At 51.4% G+C, this 17,076-nt stretch overlaps 1 protein-coding gene across 1 annotated transcript in view; it reads left to right on the top strand.

Annotated features, from left to right (window-relative positions):
• Nucleotides 1–17,076, top strand: part of MACF1 (microtubule actin crosslinking factor 1) — a 294,628-nt gene that overhangs the window by 256,105 nt on the left and 21,447 nt on the right. The window contains 18 exon segments of the mRNA XM_087970253.1: nt 40–147; nt 251–469; nt 1,238–1,441; nt 3,670–3,901; nt 4,060–4,286; nt 4,810–4,932; nt 5,186–5,287; nt 5,978–6,079; nt 6,184–6,357; nt 7,114–7,269; nt 8,348–8,545; nt 9,036–9,164; nt 10,209–10,382; nt 11,126–11,281; nt 11,462–11,668; nt 14,544–14,663; nt 16,154–16,323; nt 16,557–16,716. Of these exon segments, the coding sequence (XP_087826379.1) occupies nt 40–147; nt 251–469; nt 1,238–1,441; nt 3,670–3,901; nt 4,060–4,286; nt 4,810–4,932; nt 5,186–5,287; nt 5,978–6,079; nt 6,184–6,357; nt 7,114–7,269; nt 8,348–8,545; nt 9,036–9,164; nt 10,209–10,382; nt 11,126–11,281; nt 11,462–11,668; nt 14,544–14,663; nt 16,154–16,323; nt 16,557–16,716 (2,961 nt within the window).

Here is a 17,076-nt window from a genome sequence, read left to right as displayed (position 1 = left end):
TAGAGTTCAGCTCAGCTGCCATGGTTTTCTTTCATGCAGGCCTTCTCCATCGACATCATCCGTCACAAAGACTCTGTGGATGAATTGCTCAGCCAGCGAACGGAGATTCTGGGAACTTGTGGAGAGGAGCAGAAAGTCATGCTGCAGGTAGACCTCAGGGCCTAGGAAACGCTGCGGGGCAGTTTGGAAATCCACGCTTTGGAGGATGGAGGCCCATTGGCCTGCCCCAAACTCTGCCCTTGTTCCTCAGGAGAAGACCGAGTCTCTTCTGGAGCAGTACGAGGAGACCAGCCACCTCCACTCTGAACGCTACGCCCGCCTGGAACGGGCCCAGGTCCTGGTCAACCAGTTCTGGGAGACCTACGAAGAGCTTAGTCCTTGGCTTGAGGAGACCCAGGTGCTGATTGGGCAGCTGCCGCCTCCAGCAATCGACCATGAGCACCTCAAGCAGCAGCAGGAAGATATGAGGGTAACTGGGCCTAAGGGGGTGTCCGTGCGCCTGCATGCCGTTAGGAAATGCCGAGTTGAGTCTGCATGGCTGCGAAAGGGACCCCTGGTTACATTGGTTTGAGTGGGGCTGTGAAACAGCCCCCTCCTGAGCAGAGGAAGCCGCTGCCGCTCCTGGCCTTTGAGTGGTTCTGCTGGGTGGGAAGTGACACCAGGATTTGGCAAGTCAGCCTGTATGGTGATGGAACGCAGTTGCCCAGAGAAGCAGGAGGTTGCCTGGGCAACAGGCGGGGAAGAAGGCTCCGCTGGCTGACTTGAGGCTTTGCTCGATGGGTTCGCTGGCTGGGCCTGCTGGAGGGTACCAGCCTGGGGCCTCGGATCAACTGGGCATTGCGATGAACTCAAACGTGGTCTGCACTGTATGAATTCACTGCCTGAGCCAAACCCTGGCCGAGTCAGCCAACTGAGACTAAAACGAAGAATAACTAGGGCACCAATATGGATGTTGTGCTTAAAGAGGGAGAGGATGGAGGTCCCATTTTTTTTTTGCTGAACTTGGTGTCCGCAATAGGCGCGTATGCCGGGCTTTCCAGTTTGCTCAGTAATTCTTGACTGAAGTTGTGACAGTTTTTGAAACTCAGAGCAAATAATTGACTATATATAGCAATGCTTTATTTTCCAGAGCCAGTACATACTTTGGCCGGCCGTTAAGTGTTTCCTCTCGTGCTCCTGGGGTCATTGCATCCCAAGGTTGATTTTTTTCTATACTTTATATTTTTTTTCTTGGTAGCAACTGCGGGAATCAATTGCTGAACACAAGCCCCATATTGACAAGCTGCTGAAAATTGGCCCTCAACTGACGGAGCTGAACCCTGAGGAGGGGGCAATGGTGCAGGGGAAGTACTTTGCCGCAGAAGCCACCTACTCCCACATCAAGGAAGAGGTCCACCAGCGGGCTCTGGCCCTCGATGAGGCCATCTCCCAGTCCACACAGGTTTGGGAACACGTCAGGGGCAGGATCTGATGGGAGGGGGAACGTGGGAGCTCCCAAGGGGGAGAGGTAGAATCAAGGGAACCTCTTTGGGGGACCCTTCGCCCCAGGGCTGCACTTGCCGAAGGGGCTGCTTGCGGTCAGATGAAGCAGCGGGGGGGGGGGGCTTGGCCTTAGGTGGGTAGGCCAGGGGGCAGCCCCTCCCCACCGTCGGCTGCCAGAGGAGGCCCCTAGGGCTGGGGTGGACCATTTTGTCACCCTCTGCCGGGCAGCTCTTGCAGCCAAACCGCCCACCGTGCCAAGTAACGCCCGTGCTTTGGAAGGCAAATGGGCAGAGAAGGGAGCCGGACCGGAAGGAGGCATCGGGTAGGGGAAGCCGCAGGAAGTTCTGGCTTCCTTCCTGGGAGTAGGAGCAGCCGGGTATGGAAGCCGCCTGAGGGGACCACAAAGCCTCTCTCTGTGGGACGTGGAGTCAGAGGGCAGGAAGGCCCCTTCTCGGAGGTCTTGGTGGAGGCAAGGGGAAGTTTGGCAAACAAATATCTATTCTGAATAGAAACAGAGGTGTGGGAGTGGTGCAGATTTTTAAAATCAGATTTATTTAATTTCCTTTTTGGCACTGCAGTGGTTTGGATACATGCAAGAAACCCCATTTGTTGTCCCTTCATGTCAACTTGTCTTGTTAGTTGATAATGCTGTTACTTTGGATTTTGTTCCGTGTCACGTCTTTGAAAGTCGTTCTAGGATATGTATTTTTATATTATTTTAGTCATTTCTGCTCCTTTCAGTTTACCCTCACATTAACGCTGAGTTTTTCCTCCCACCCCCCACCCCTCACCCCCGTCTCATCACCCTCCCACTGTGGAATGTCTCCCCCGTTGTCTCTCTCGGTGCCCATTTACCGCCTTCCCTGCGTGCTCGTCACCATTCATTGTTGTGTTGACTCCACCATGACAGATTGCAGAGGTAAGGATCCCCTCATCACGCTTCCTGCCCTCTGAATTAGCCCCCAAAAACCTTCGTGGGAAGATATTCCTCTTTCCCTCCTGGAACGCCCTCTAGAATTCCGTCCCGCCAGCTTGAGGACAGCAAAAAAAACACCCCAAGTCCAGGAATAGGGAGCCTTCGGGGTGAACGCTGAGCTAGAGGTGTGAAAAACTCCCCAGCTGCCTAGATTAGGGGTGTCATCTGCCGCTGCTGCCCCTGGTTTGGAGAGAACGGCAGGACCACCTTACCGTCTTTGTGTCACACACACACACACACACACTCACGCACACCCTCCTCGAAGAGACCGTGAGTCCTGGAGAAGGCAAGGGTGTCAGGGAACAAAATGCTCGCCTGTCTCGCTGGCGCTTCAGTTGAAGCCAAAGTTTTCTTTCTCTGCCTTGAGGCCCCCCCATCCATGGAGAGCTCCCTAGAGAAGCCAGAGCGGGCCCTCCCTCTGGCCCCGCCCTTTGCCATAATCTTGCCCAGCAACAGATTAGCTTAACGGGGGTTACTGTACTCAATTCTGGAGGGGGGAAGGAAGGCCCAAATATTTGGTTCCTCTCAGGACATCTCCTTTTCAACACAGCTGAAGGGGTTGGCTCCCAGGCCCCCTCGCTGCTCCCTGTCCCCGGGTGGGTGGCCTTGGAATTCAGGCCGGCGGCAGGAACCACCAGCAGTGGGGCTTCCGAGGGCAGGTGCCCCTTCAGGCAGGAGAGGGTTGAATGCTCCTCCTCACAGAAGGGAAATGGTGTCTGATTAGGAAAAGACCCGAGCAGAGGCACACACTTGCCATCCAGAGCTTAGAGGTTGGGGAGTCGCTGACATAGTTCTTGGCTGGGCTTTCGTTCTCGTTTTAATTCCCTAACTTATATCCATAATACATTCAGGCCTTCGAGAGCAGGACAGCAGTTCCTTCCCTAGCAGATCATAAAGTGTGTGTGTGTGTGTGTGTGTGTGTGTGTGTGTGTGTGAAACAGAGAGGGTGGGCAATAGACCACGCTTGGCATAACCAATGCCATGAAATACTTGAATTCACAATTTGCTCTTAGTCACAGAACCAGTTTTGCAAAAAAACTGTGTCTTGGAATCAGTCGTTCCCTAAAACCTCTGACGTTCTGGAAGAATTTGCCAAGATGGTGCTTAGAGAAGAAGAGCATTGGGAACTAAGGAGAACCAGTCGAAGCAGCTAAGATGCCAACGTGCCATTTGCACAAGGGATCCTCACTGTGGCCATTCCTTCCCTTCAGTTCCATGACAAGATAGAGCCGATGCTGGAGACGCTGGAGAGCCTCTCCTCCCGCCTGCGCATGCCTCCCTTGATCCCAGCCGAGGTGGAAAAGATCCGTGAGTGCATTGGGGACAACAAAAATGCCACGCTGGAGCTGGAGAAGCTGCAGCCATCCTTCGGAGGTCTGAAGCGCCGGGGAGAGGAGCTGATCAGACGGTCCCAAGGAGCAGACAGGGACCTAGCAGCCAAAAGTAAGGCCCCGGAACAGCTTGAAGCGCAGGGCGTGTTCGTGGCCTCTCTGCCTTGGGCTGGCCTGAGATGCAGAGCGCCACATGTTTCCTGGCACAGAACGTGCGGTTTTTTCCCCTGGGGGTTTGTGGGGGGTTTAATCCTCCTTGCTCTGTTTCAGACATCCAGGATAAATTGGATCAGATGGTATTTTTCTGGGAAGACATCAAAGCTCGGGCCGAGGAGCGTGAGATCAAGTTCCTTGATGTCCTGGAGCTGGCAGAAAAGTTTTGGTACGACATGGCTGCCCTCCTAACCACCATCCGGGACACCCAAGACATTGTCCATGACCTGGAAAGTCCTGGGATTGATCCATCGATCATCAAACAGCAGATTGAAGCAGCTGAGGTAGGAAGGCCGAATAAATTTCCTCCTTTCCCACCAATTGTGCATAACTTGAGTTCTTCAAGCAGGCTGTGGTGGCCACGAGAGGGAAACGTAGGCTTGGCAGAAGGTTTATGAAGGGATGCCTCTTCATTCAGAACAATCAGTGGAACAGTATTTGGTGGGTTCTCCTGCAAAGAAAGACATTGTTCTGGTTAGCTTCCTGTTTCAATAGGCGGTGACCTCTTTTCTAAGAATAAACTGTAGAATCTTTCTTCCATATAACAGGTTTAAAATAACGACCCACAGAGTGAAAATGACTTGGTAAAAAAACCTGAAAATATCCCATTCTTTGATGTACTTACCCATTTGGGTGCTACCTTGTATTTTTTTTTCCTGTAGCAAAGGTATATATATTGCTTCACAAGCATCACACTCCAGAGTTAAGTCTAATTGTCGACACAATTTCAGAAACACAGTTGCTGATACGTGTGAGTTGCTCTAGGAGGCAAATTGTAGTCATCTGTTTCTTGATCCTCCCCTGCAGACCATCAAGGAAGAGACAGACGGTTTGCATGAAGAACTGGAATTCATCCGGATCCTCGGGGCCGATCTGATTTTCGCCTGTGGGGAGACGGAGAAGCCAGAAGTTAAGAAAAGCATTGATGAGGTAGCTAACAGTCACTTCAGATTTGGATTGAAGTGCTTTGACGGGATATTGGAGGAGGGAGAGTGAGGCCCAATGGGCACCTGTGGAGGGGACTCCTCCCAATCTGCCTAGAGGGAGGGGCCTGGCAGTCAGAGGTCCAGAGATGCTTCTCCTCCCTCTCCACTGACCTGGGCCCCTTTGCCCCAGTGCCCTGTCACCAGCACCCACCCTGGCAAATGGTGCCGGAGCTGTGCATTTCCTCCTGTCCTTGCAGATGAACAGTGCCTGGGAACAGCTGAACAGAACCTGGAAGGAGAGGCTGGAGAAGCTGGAGGAGGCCATGCAGAGCGCAGTGCAGTATCAGGATAATCTGCAGGTGAGGCCCGAGGGACTGAAAGGAGCAGTCTCTCTGGGCACCCTTTGGACCTCTTGGCCTTAGGATGTTTCCTGGCAGTGTCACTGGAGGGCGGGAGGATTTGGAGGGCTAAGGCAGGAGGCGATGCAGAGACCTAGATTACAGAGGCCCAGACCTCCTAGGTCATTCTCACACCAAGAACCAGGCCAGCGACACGGAGCAACTGCTGCTCGATTTGAGTGCCCATTTTCTGGGCTTTGAGGGGCGAGAGGGTGTTACGGAGGTCCTGAGCACACCCGTTTTAGTTTTAGTGTGCCAGGAAGAGCCCAGCAATTCTGCACTTGAAATCCAGCCATTTTGCTGCTGAGTTTCAAGAGCAAGAACTTTGGCTGCTTTTGGGGGGGTGGAAGATGAGTAAATTTCATGGACTGAAGATTGCCCGTCCCTCTCCACCTAACGGGAAGCCAAAGGATGGGGGAAGGGGGCAGAGGAGTAAAACCTGTCATGTCTTGTGCTGAAGAACCAGTGCAACAAGTAGCGTCGTTAGACGCTGCCCCCTTCCAGTCTTCAGAAGATGGGAACACCGAGGGCCAATTAAGCATTGGGGCCTCTGTGCAGAGACCCAGGAGGGGTGGATCCCAGAACAGCCGGGATTGGCAGGGTGGAGGTTAACTAGGTTCTCCTTCATTTGTGTTCATGTTCTTCTTTCAGGCTATGTTTGACTGGCTAGATAACACAGTGATTAAACTGTGCAACATGTCCCCGGTGGGCACAGACCTCAACACTGTCAAAGAGCAACTGAATGAGATGAAGGTGTGTGTGCCAAGCAGGACATTTCTCCAATTCTTGAGGCCTCTGTGGTGATAGCAGTAGCTATCGTGTTCTACGTCATCCTCATCGTGTTGTATTCTCTGCAGGAGTTCAAAACGGAAGTATACCAGCAGCAAATAGAGATGGAGAAGCTGAATCACCAGGGAGAACTTTTGCTCAAAAAAGCCACAGATGAGACTGACCGAGACATCATCAGAGAGCCACTAACAGAACTGAAGCATCTGTGGGAGAATCTGAGTGAAAAAATAGCTCATCGACAGGTATGGCAAAGCTCCGGGCGCAGACCTGGATGGATGAGTGGATGAGATAGCTCCTACTTTTTAGGATCTGGTTCCAGAAGAAAGAGCTCCTCCCAGGTGTGTCCTCGTCCTCACCTGACGGCAAAGAGGTTTTGACTAATTTACAACTGATGGAAATTACCAGGGAGACCTTCTGTCCTGTCAAACTGGCAGCCTGTGGGCTAGAAGTGTTGTGCATGGGCCACGCCTGTCCCGGCTCCACAAAGGCAAAAAAAGTGTCGTGATGCCTAATGATACGTCACATACATAATTGAGTTTGACACCCATGGTCTGGAGCAATCTTTTCCAGCCTTGGCCATTTTTAGATATGTGAACTTCAATTCCCAGCCAGCAGAATTTTGGGAGCTGAAATCCGCACATTTTAAAGATGCTGAAGCTGAGAGAGGCTGGTCTGGAGGCTTGCATTTAAAACATGAAATATTTTTAAAATATTTTAAAATCCTTATGCTTTCCTTTCCTTTTCTGAGCAGTGACATTGTTTTCTATCATCAATTAGCCAGTCGTTGGCTTTCTTTCTGTTTGGTTTTTCAGCCTGACTTTTGCATTTTGGTGGTGTGCTACTCTTAACTTTACAAGTTTCTTAGTTTTGTAGTTGTATTGTTAAAAAAATCATAGTGAGTCTACTTGAGTAGCACTTGTTGAAGGGGAAAGGTGATAAGATGCACTGAATGTTAAAACAATCCTTTATCTATTCTCTTCCTCCTCTCCATTAAACAGCACAAACTGGAGGGATCTCTCTTGGCCCTTGGCCAGTTCCAGCATGCCCTGGCTGAGCTCATGGCGTGGTTGACCCACACCGAAGAGCTACTGGATTCCCAGAAGACCATCAACGGGGACCCCAGAGTCATTGAAGTGGAGTTGGCCAAGCACCATGTAAGTGCAAGGGGGGAGTGCATGGAGCCCTCAGGCAGGGATGCTGCCCCAGAAGAGAATTCCGCTTTGATTGACGTGGCTTTTCAGGGTCTCGAGGGCCAGATCCCTGCGCTGGCTTGATGACCGAACCCATTCAGCTCCTTTGGGTTCCTAGGGTTTTGCCCCAGGGGTGGGATTCAAATTTTTAACAACCAGTTCTGTGGGTGTGGCTTTGGTGGCCGTGGCTTGGTGGTCATGTGACTTGGTGGACATGGCTTGGTGGTCATGTTATTGACTGGGTGTGGCCAACTCAATATTGCTCACATCGAGGCACGCATCTCCTCGCCTGGCCTCTCATGACTGGGGGGATGCTGCAACAGTCGTAAGTGGGAAAAATGGTCATAGGTCACTTTTTTCAGTGCCATTGTAACTTTGAATGGTCCCTCCACACAAGCAAAGTACCAGCAAAGGAGGGGAAAAAGACTCCAGAGAAGTTCCAGAGACAGGAAGTCTAGTCCTGCCAAGAATGTAATAAGGGATAACGGAGAGGCAGTTTCTGTAAGCAACCCCAGAATGTTTCCTTCCTGCCTTCCTTACAGGATTAGGCCAGTAATTTCTTCTAACAACTGGTTCTCCGAACTGCTTAGAATGTTAACAACCTGTTCTAGCAAATAGGTGTGAACTGGTACAGTCCCATCCCTGGTTTGTCCCCCAGCACCTCTGCGGTCTCTGTCTTAACATCTTACCAACCTGTGGCTGGAAAGTAGTCAGGAAAGTAGTGAGGCTGCATGCACATTTGGTGGCCAGGACCCTTTAGCCATAGAGCGATTAAATAGCCTGCCCCCCCCCCCCAGGAAACCCCACTTCTGAGGTCATTGAGGATCAGTGGCGCTGATAGTCCGCTGGGGCCAGAGCACTTTAGGTCTAGGAGAACTAATCGCTCGGACCAGGCAGCACCTGGTCCTCTGCTCCTGGGGTAGATGAAGGTGCAAGGAGGGGCTGCCTGGGAGGGGCTCCTTGGCATCTTCAGCTTGACCTGTCTCCTACAAAGGCAAAGCTTTGAGCTGAGCTTTTCCCTCCACCCGCAACCCCTTCCCAGGTGCTGAAGAACGATGTGTTGGCCCACCAAGCGACGGTGGAGACGGTGAACAAGGCTGGCAATGAACTCCTGGAGTCCAGTGCCAGGGACGATGCCAGCAGCCTCCGCAGCCGCCTGGAGACCATGAACTCTTGCTGGGAGTCGATCCTGCAGAAGACGGAAGTGCGGGAGCAGCAGCTGCAGGCAACCCTTCAGCAGGTAGGCAGTGCGGGTCTGCCAGGGTGGTGAGCTGACAAGGGGGAGACAATGCAGGGGGAGAGGATCTGCCGGCTCTGGCCCTCTTGCCAACAGCCCAACCAGAAAGTCCCTAAGGCCACCCACAACCACACAGGCAAGCAAGCCACCAGAATATAAAACTGACCGCAAGCAGCCCTCCTTACTAGCACCGATGACGTTACCTAGTTAGGGTAATGAAACGTCTGCAAGCAAGCAAGCGAGCAAACTCAGAGAGCTCTTGCCCTACGCTGGTCCTCTGCCAGAGAGTGGCATTCCTCTTGTGTAACCAAGCTGCCCAGAGGCTTCGCAATGTGATTTTTCAGGGCCTTTTATGGGTAGTTGTTTTTTTTATATATTATTATATACCTCATATTGTATACTTACAAAGTATCATTTTGTAAGTTTGGATTTACTGGGGAAGACGGCACTTTGAGCCCTAAATGCCCCGCCTCCTTCTCTGCGTGTGTCCCAGGCCCAGGGCTTCCACGGTGAAATCGAGGACTTCCTCTCGTGGCTCACCAGGATGGAGAGTCAGCTGTCAGCTTCCAAGGCAACGGGAGGCCTGCCAGAAACTGCCCGGGAACAACTGAACACCCACATGGTGAGTCAGGGCAGCTGAATTCTGGCATCTTTGGTGGTGAGGAGGGGCTTTTGCCAGAGTACCAGTAAGTGCCTCTTGGAGAGTTGCTCTAAAAGAAATAGAAACTTCCAAGAACAATTAGGGGAGGAAGGTTTGATGAGCTTCATTCTACCTTACACAGTCTAGTCACAATCCTCATGAAAGTTTTGTGGTTTAGCCAAGAACCCCCAAGTCTGGAGTGCTATGCATCCACTTTAGAACGTCTAAACACAACAGGAAGCTAAGCACATCAGAAGACTGGATGCTAAACCATACAATGAACGATTGAGGGAACTTGGTATGTCTAGTCTAGCATAGAGAAGGACGAGAGGTGACATGGTAGCACTAGTCCAGTATTTGAGGAGCTGCCACAAAGAAGAGATCAATCTATTCTCCAAAGCACCAGAGGCCAGGGCAAGAAGCCATGGACAAGAAACTAATCAAAGAGATCACCTGGAATTAGCAACAGCAGTAACCCTTAGACTTATTTGCTGCTTCACAGTGCTTTACAGCCCTCTCTAAGCAGTTAACAGAATCAGCCTCTTGCCCCCAACAGTTTGGGTCCTCATTTGACCCACCTCGGAAGGAGGGAAGGCTGAGCCAACCTTGAGCCTGGTGGGATTCTATCTGCCAAATTGCAGGCAGTCGGCAGTCAGCAGAAGTAGCCTGCAGTACTGCACTCTGACCACTGTGCCACCACAGCTCTTTTATTAAGGATAATTAAGGAAAAACTTCTTAACAGTGAGGACCAGTAGAACAGCTTGCCTCCCAGAATTATGGGTGCTCCCATCACTGGAGGTTTTTAAGAAAATATTGGACAGCCATTTTTCTGGAATAGTATAGGCACTCCTGCTTGAGCAGGAGGTTGGACTAGATGACTTCTAGGTGCCTTCCAGCTCTGTTCTTCTGTGTTCTGCCATGATCCAAACATTCCCTGAGCCAAAAAGTGGTGGCAAAGAAGATGTGATGTATCTTGAGGAGAAGTCCTGCCAAACGTCTCTTCTGAAGTGCTGCTTTGTGTTCTAGGAACTCTACGCCCAGCTCAAGGCAAATGAGGAAACCTACAGCCAGCTCCTGGCGAAGGGGAGGCTCATGCTTCTGAGCCACGACGATTCTGGATCTGGATCAAAGATGGAGCAAAGTGTGGCTCTCTTGGAACAGAAATGGGTCTTGGTCAGCACAAAGATGGAAGAGCGGAAGGTAGGGAGCAGGGCTGATAGGGGACTTGGTTACACCACACACCTGCTTTCCACACTCGGGTTGCTGTGATGCAAACACACACTGGGGAAACAGGTTGGCCTTTCTCTGGCAGCACATCAGTTCTTTGATTGACAGGTCTGTTTCCAGCTTTATACAAGTAAACCGGATTCTCCGCATGATGGAGTCATAGAGTTCACAGAGGAAGTGTTGAACTAGAGTGGAACAAAAGAGGCGGGAGATGGGGCTGGGAGGGAGAAGCAGGGATCTGCGATTGCGGAAGGAGGCGTCATCAGTGTGAGTTCAGCCTTGGGAAGCAGCCTGAATCCCTTGGAAGGCGCAGCCTTGCCGTTCCCTTGTCCCTGCACAGACGCCTGGTTGTCTTTGGGCCGGAGTGAATACGGGCAGCAGGATTGGGCCTAGTCCAGTGGGGTGTACAAGTGGCATGCAGGGACTTCTCAAAGCTCATAAATGACCCCTCTCCTTTCGGGAAGCTGCAAAGGGCTGCAGCCGTTTTCTGCCATAGAAAAGTTTCTGTAGGCTATTTGGATTCTCTCCAGCGTTCTTCACTGGGGGGGGGGGCTGGGGGTGAAAGGGGAAGGCCTTCTCCCCACTGAGAACGTGACTGAAATTCTGGCTTCTCTTTTGGAGCAGGGGTAGGCAAAAGGTCAACCGCTGTGAGATTTGTCAGGTGCCCCATTTTTCCTGCCTCCTTTCCTCACTCCTCGGCCTTGTCCCCTGTTTAGTCCAAGCTGGAAGAGGCACTCAACTTGGCGACCGAATTCCAGAATTCCCTGCAGGACTTCATCAACTGGCTGACCCTTGCGGAGCAGAGTCTGAACGTTGCTTCTCCTCCGAGCCTCATCCATAGCACTGTGCTCTCCCAAGTGGAAGAGCACAAGGTAAGGGCGTCCCAGTGGCCCCCCACACACACCTTCCTCTTGGCAAAAGGCTCAGAGCAGCCCTGAAGTGCCTCAGCCAGGGGGCCTTGGGGTGGGGTTTCAGCCTCGCCTGCAGGCTTCTTCCAGGCCAGGGTTCCAAAGGGATTTGTCTTTTGCTTCTCCCCCACCCACCCCCGGCAGGGTTTTGCGAATGAAGTAAACGCCCACCGGCATCAGATCATTGCGCTGGACCAAAGCGGAAACCAGCTGAAGTTCCTGAGCCAGAAGCAGGATGTGGTCCTGATCAAGAATCTCCTGGTCAGCGTGCAGTCTCGCTGGGAGAAGGTTGTCCAGCGGTCAGTTGAACGGGGGCGGGCTCTAGATGATGCCAGGAAGCGGGCAAAACAGGTGAGCGTCCTGGAAGGCGGTGCGCTTTGGGAGCTGCTCGTTGGGGGCCAACCGTGGGCCTACCAAATAGCTTGGATACTTGCAAATCAGCACCATTGTCCCAGATGCCGCATTTGCTACCATAACACAGCAGGACCACGGTTGAAATGCATTAAAAGCTGTGGCTGTTGTGTGTGTGAAGGGAGGGGATTCTGCTGGCCATTGGGGGGAGGACAACAATGGGAGGAGAGAGAGGAGGACATGGCTTGTTGAGGCAAGGTGGCAAATGCTGTGGAGCAAGAGAAGCGTTGGGGAGAAGGTGTGAGCATGCACGGGGGAAATGGGAGGGCCCAACATGAACGCAGAAAACAAGCCAGGGAAGGAAAATAGAGAGCAGTCAAGGGAAGAATTAGAAGGCTGGTAGCTGCACAGAAAGGGCTGGAAAAGGGAGGGAGTCAAGCAGAGGCTTCTAAAGAGGAGCGGTGGGGATGCGATGGGCTGGGAGAAGAACCTTGGAGACAGGAGGAAGAGCCGCAGCCCAGGAGGGAGGGAGGGATGAGGAGGGATCCCAGGAGGGACCCTCTCTGGTTCTCTGGAACGTTAAGGTGGGGGAGGGGGAACTGCCGTCAGAGTTCCAAGATTTCTGTTACTGTGACCTCATAGAAAGTGGGCTTGATACTTCGGGTCTCCTGGAAAAGAGAGTCCCAATTCCACACAGTGGGACCCTCCCTATGGCTCCCTGAGTAAGAGTCGGGGCCTGGAGCGTAAACTATGCCAGAGATTTCCCCTGATGGTATTCCAGAGGGAAATGATAACCGGAAAGAAGACATGAGTTTTGCTGGGAAAAACCAGGGATCAGAGATAGATAGATAGATAGATAGATAGATAGATAGATAGATAGATAGATAGATAGATAGATAGATAGATAGATGGATGGATGGATGGATGGATGGATGGATGGATGGATGGATGGGTGGGTGGGTGGGTGGGTGGGTGGGTGGGTGGGTGGATGGATGGATGGATGGATGGATGGATGGATGGATAGATGATAGATAGATAGATAGAAGATAGATAGATAGACAGATATCCCTTATGTTTGTATGTATCTATGTATGTATGGTATTCAGCTTTGCTCAGGTATTTTCCCACGTCATTATAGTTGTGCTTTCGTTTCGGCAGAATCTCATCTGCCATCATCAGGCTTCTGTATTGTGTTCGTCTGTGAGTCAGGCTTTTATAGTGGGTTCAGATTTAAATTTGGGGCAGCCTATTGCTGTGCCAGAATGGTTTTTTCTTCATCCTGATTAGTTGGGAGTCTTGGTCTGTGTTTATTGGTCTCGGAGTTTGCTGTGTTCTGCTTGATTGGTGTCTCTAATGTCTTCTGTCTGTTTTGTGGCTCTTTTTGTATCTTGATTGGCTGGCAACATTGTGTTCCTTTATTGGAGGCCTTTAGTTTGGCTCCGGGGAAAAGGATGGCTTTAATTAGTTAGGAAGCTGGGTTTCATCTGGGTGCCTGGCTGGGGTGTGTTTGAGCTGGAGGTATCAGGGGGGATCTGTTTGTGCCCAGATGTTTGCCTGGCTAGTGGTGTGGATATTTTTTTGTTTGTGAGCGCAGGCTTCCAAATGATTGACAGTCTGGTGGAATCATCTCTTCTATTCATGCTTTCTGATCTTTTTTCAATCTCTATGGCTTCTCTGATGATTCTGTGGCTGGGATTTTCTATAGTGGCTAGGGTTTTGGTGCCATTGAAATTGATGCTATGACCTGTGGCTTCCATGTGTTGGACTAGTGAGGAAGTGTGTTCCAGCTTTTTTACTGCATTTTTGTGTTCATCCAGGCGGGTACTTATTCTTCTATTGGTCTGTCCAATGTATGTGGCCGGGCATGATGCACAGGGGACTTCGTATATGCCTTGGTTTTCCAAGTCAATTTTATCTTTGGGGTTTCTAAGGATGGCTGCTATTTTTCTGTCTGTTTTGAAGGCAGTCTTGATGTGATGTCTGTGTAGTATCTTACTGATTTTGTCTGTAGTACCTCTTATGTAGGGCAGGACAGCTGTTCCATAGGTCTGTTCATCTTCTGGGTCTCCATTATGTCTCAGTGTGTTTTTGTGGATCAAGCCGGTGATTTTGCTTTTGTGGAAGCCGTTGGCTGTCAGTACTTTAGTCAGGGTGCATAGTTCAGTCTTAATGTGTGTCTTGTCTGCCAGGATCTGTTTGTGCCCAGGTGTTTGCCTGGCTTGTGGTGTGGAGATTTTTTTGTTTGTGAGTGCAGGCTTCCAAATAATTGACAGTCTGGTGGAATCATCTCTTCTATTCATGCTTTCAGGTCTTTTTTCAATCTCTATGGCTTCTCTGATAATTCTGTGGCTGGGGTTTTCTATAGTGGCTAGGGTTTTGGTGCCATTGAAGTTGATGCTATGACCTGTGGCTTTCATGTGTTGGACTAGTGAGGAAGTGTGTTCCAGCTTTTTGACTGCATTTTTGTGTTCATGTCCAGTGTGTGTGTGTGTGTGTGTGTGTGTGTATCCCTTATGTTGTATGTATGTATGTATGTATGTATGTATGTATGTATGTATGTATGGTATTCAGCTCTGTTCGGGTATTTTCCCACGTCATTATAGTTGTGCTTTTAAAGTTGTGAAAGCCTGACTCACAGACAAACACAATACACGAGCCTGATGATGGCAGATGAGATTCTGCCGAAACGTTGCTACAACTTTAAAAGCACAACTATAATGACGTGGGAAAATACCCGAACAAAGCTGAATGCCATACATACATAGATACATATACGTATACACACACATATGTGTGTGTGTGTGTGTGTGTGTGCATATATATATATAAATATATGTAAAACACTCACTCTTTGTGGTACATTTTTACATTCTAGTTCCATGAAGCTTGGAGAAAGTTGGTGGACTGGTTGGAAGATGCTGAAAATCATCTAAATTCTGAGCTGGAAATTTCCAACGATCCAGACAAAATCAAATTGCAGCTTTCCAAGCACAAGGTTGGAGTCCAGTTACAATGTATTTATATATTAAATTTTGAAACTGCCCATCTCACTCAGTGTACAATTAAAGACATAAAAACCCACATAAATATTACACCCCACTAGGAGGGAGTTAAAACACAATAGTTGAAATTAAGGGTGGGGCGAGCCTTCAAGGCCCTAACCAACCTTCAGGCCACACACTCCTTTGTGAGTCCCAAGCAAGTGGGGCTTCGGGCCCTTCCGAAAGGCCAGGAGGGTGAGGACCTACCTCCCCTCTTGGTGATGGCAGAGAAGGCTCGCGCTCTCGCTCTCTCTCTCCCTCCCTCCCTCCCTCCCTCTCTCTCTCTCTGGATCCCGCCAGTTGGAATTATTTGGCTGATGCACCTGCCTGACTGGGCGGGATAGGCCAGTGTAGTAGGAAGAAGGTAGCTCTGCAGGTAGCCTGTCCCATGCAGGTGGCTTTGGACGTCACCATCGACACCTGGAATTAGACCCAGAAGCCAGTCGGCATCCAATGCAGCTCCCCAGCAGAGGGGTTACCTGTGTCTCCTTGGGGCATCCAAAATTGCTTGCGCAGCCACATTCTGTCCCAGCTGAAGCTTTTGGATCCTTTTCCTGACAGAGGATAATTGCAGTCGTCCAGGTGGGAGATGACCAGGGTGGGGGTGATTGAGAGAAGGGCCTCCCCGTCCAAGAAGGGTCAAGGAGGCCCAAGGGCCTGGGAAAGGCCGGGTCAGCCAACAGATTGCAAGAGCCCATTACCAAAAACGACGGGAGAAGAAAGACCCTCCAGATTTAGGTAGTAGCTACTGTTCAGTGAAACAAAGTGACTTTGATGAGAGTCTTAAGCATTCATTATTTCATCCTCCCCCACTCCAAAGTCTCTGACCAGACGTAAATCTTGTGGAACTTCTCCTCCAGAGGGATTTTCTGCCCTTCTTTTTTTTCTCCATCTCTTTGCCAGACTTTTATCCTTTCCCCCCACAAAGGAACCTTGGGGGGAAAAGTGACATAAACCAGCTCAGGGCAGGAGGAACCCGGAGAGGGTTGAACAGAGCCAGACCCTCTTTGGCCTGGGAGGAAAAGGCTGAGCTTCAACCGGGCTGGGGAGGAGGAGGAAGACTTCCTCCAGGGCATCCACTGTCCTCCCCTCCCTCCCTCCCTCCCTCCCTCCCTCCCTGTCCCGTGAGCCAGAGCAGGCTGGGCTGGCTTCCCTGCTTCCCGGGCTGTGTGGACCCAGAGGCAGGAGGAGGACGAAGCAGAGGCCCAAGAGGGACTTCCATGTCCATAAGGAAATGCAGGGGCCTCTTATGGCTGCTGCTGCTGCTGCTTGGAGGCAGGCCTGGCAGGCTGGGAGGGGCCCCGGAACCTGCGGCACAAGGGGGGGCTGGGGAAAGACAACGCCCCCCTCCAGCCCCCTGCAGCCTCTCTCCGGCTCCCCTTGGAAGAGGCAAATGGAGAGGAAACGCAGTGAGATTTGCTTCACCTTCCTGTCAAAACCTCAGGAGTTCCAGAAAACCCTGGGAGGCAAACAGCCTGTTTACGACACCACCATCCGCACCGGGAGAGCCTTGAAAGAGAAAGCTCACTTCCCCGATGACACCCAAACCCTGGATCACCTCCTGGGGGAAGTCCGGGATAAATGGGACACCGTTTGTGGCAAATCTGTGGAGCGGTGAGTGGGAGCAGGCGGCCGGTGGTGCCCTCCGAGCTGCCCAGCTCCATCTGTTTCATTGCCAGAGCCCCCAGGGAGGTTCGGGGGGGGGGCAATTGCAAGACTGGGCAGAGGTGCAGGGGGGGTCAAGGGACGGGCTGAGCTGGCTCAGGAGGCCCTTTGCGCTTGGCGAGAGCAGCTCCGCCTGGGCTCCAGGGAGAACACCTGCCATCCTCCCCTCTGCCTCTTTGCAGGCAGCACAAACTGGAAGAGGCGCTTCTCTTCTCTGGGCAGTTCATGGATGCCCTGCAGGCCTTGGTGGACTGGCTCTACAAAGTGGAGCCCCAGCTGGCCGAAGACCAGCCTGTCCACGGGGATCTGGACCTGGTCATGAATTCAATGGATGCTCACAAGGTAAGTGCTGAGGGATGCAGCCCAAGGGATGTGGAAGGGAAGCAGGCAGCCGTCTAGCTCTGCCCCCTGGCAGCCTGGCAGGCTTCCTTCCCTTCAGCTCCAAAAACCGGGCCGAGGGGGCCCTTGCAAAATGGGCAGCCAGCCTCCAGCTTCGCCACTCTTTCTCAAACGGGGGTGTCCAACCCACGGCCCCTGGGCTGCAGGTGGCTCCAGCAATACAGCCTCACAAGATCGTAAGCTTTTCATGTTCTTAACTGCTGGTTCGTGAAACATGTGTTAGAAAACAAGCAAGCTCGGAGAGCACGAAGGACCCCCCTGATTTATATACATTTGCTATATCATACATTTTATATGTACCAC

Source organism: Notechis scutatus, chromosome 8 (assembly GCF_049901735.1).
Source record: "Notechis scutatus isolate UNSWTSFEM ecotype Mainland chromosome 8, rNotScu1.2, whole genome shotgun sequence".
Lineage (NCBI taxonomy): Eukaryota > Metazoa > Chordata > Lepidosauria > Squamata > Elapidae > Notechis > Notechis scutatus.
This window is presented reverse-complemented; position numbering and strand designations above follow the sequence as displayed.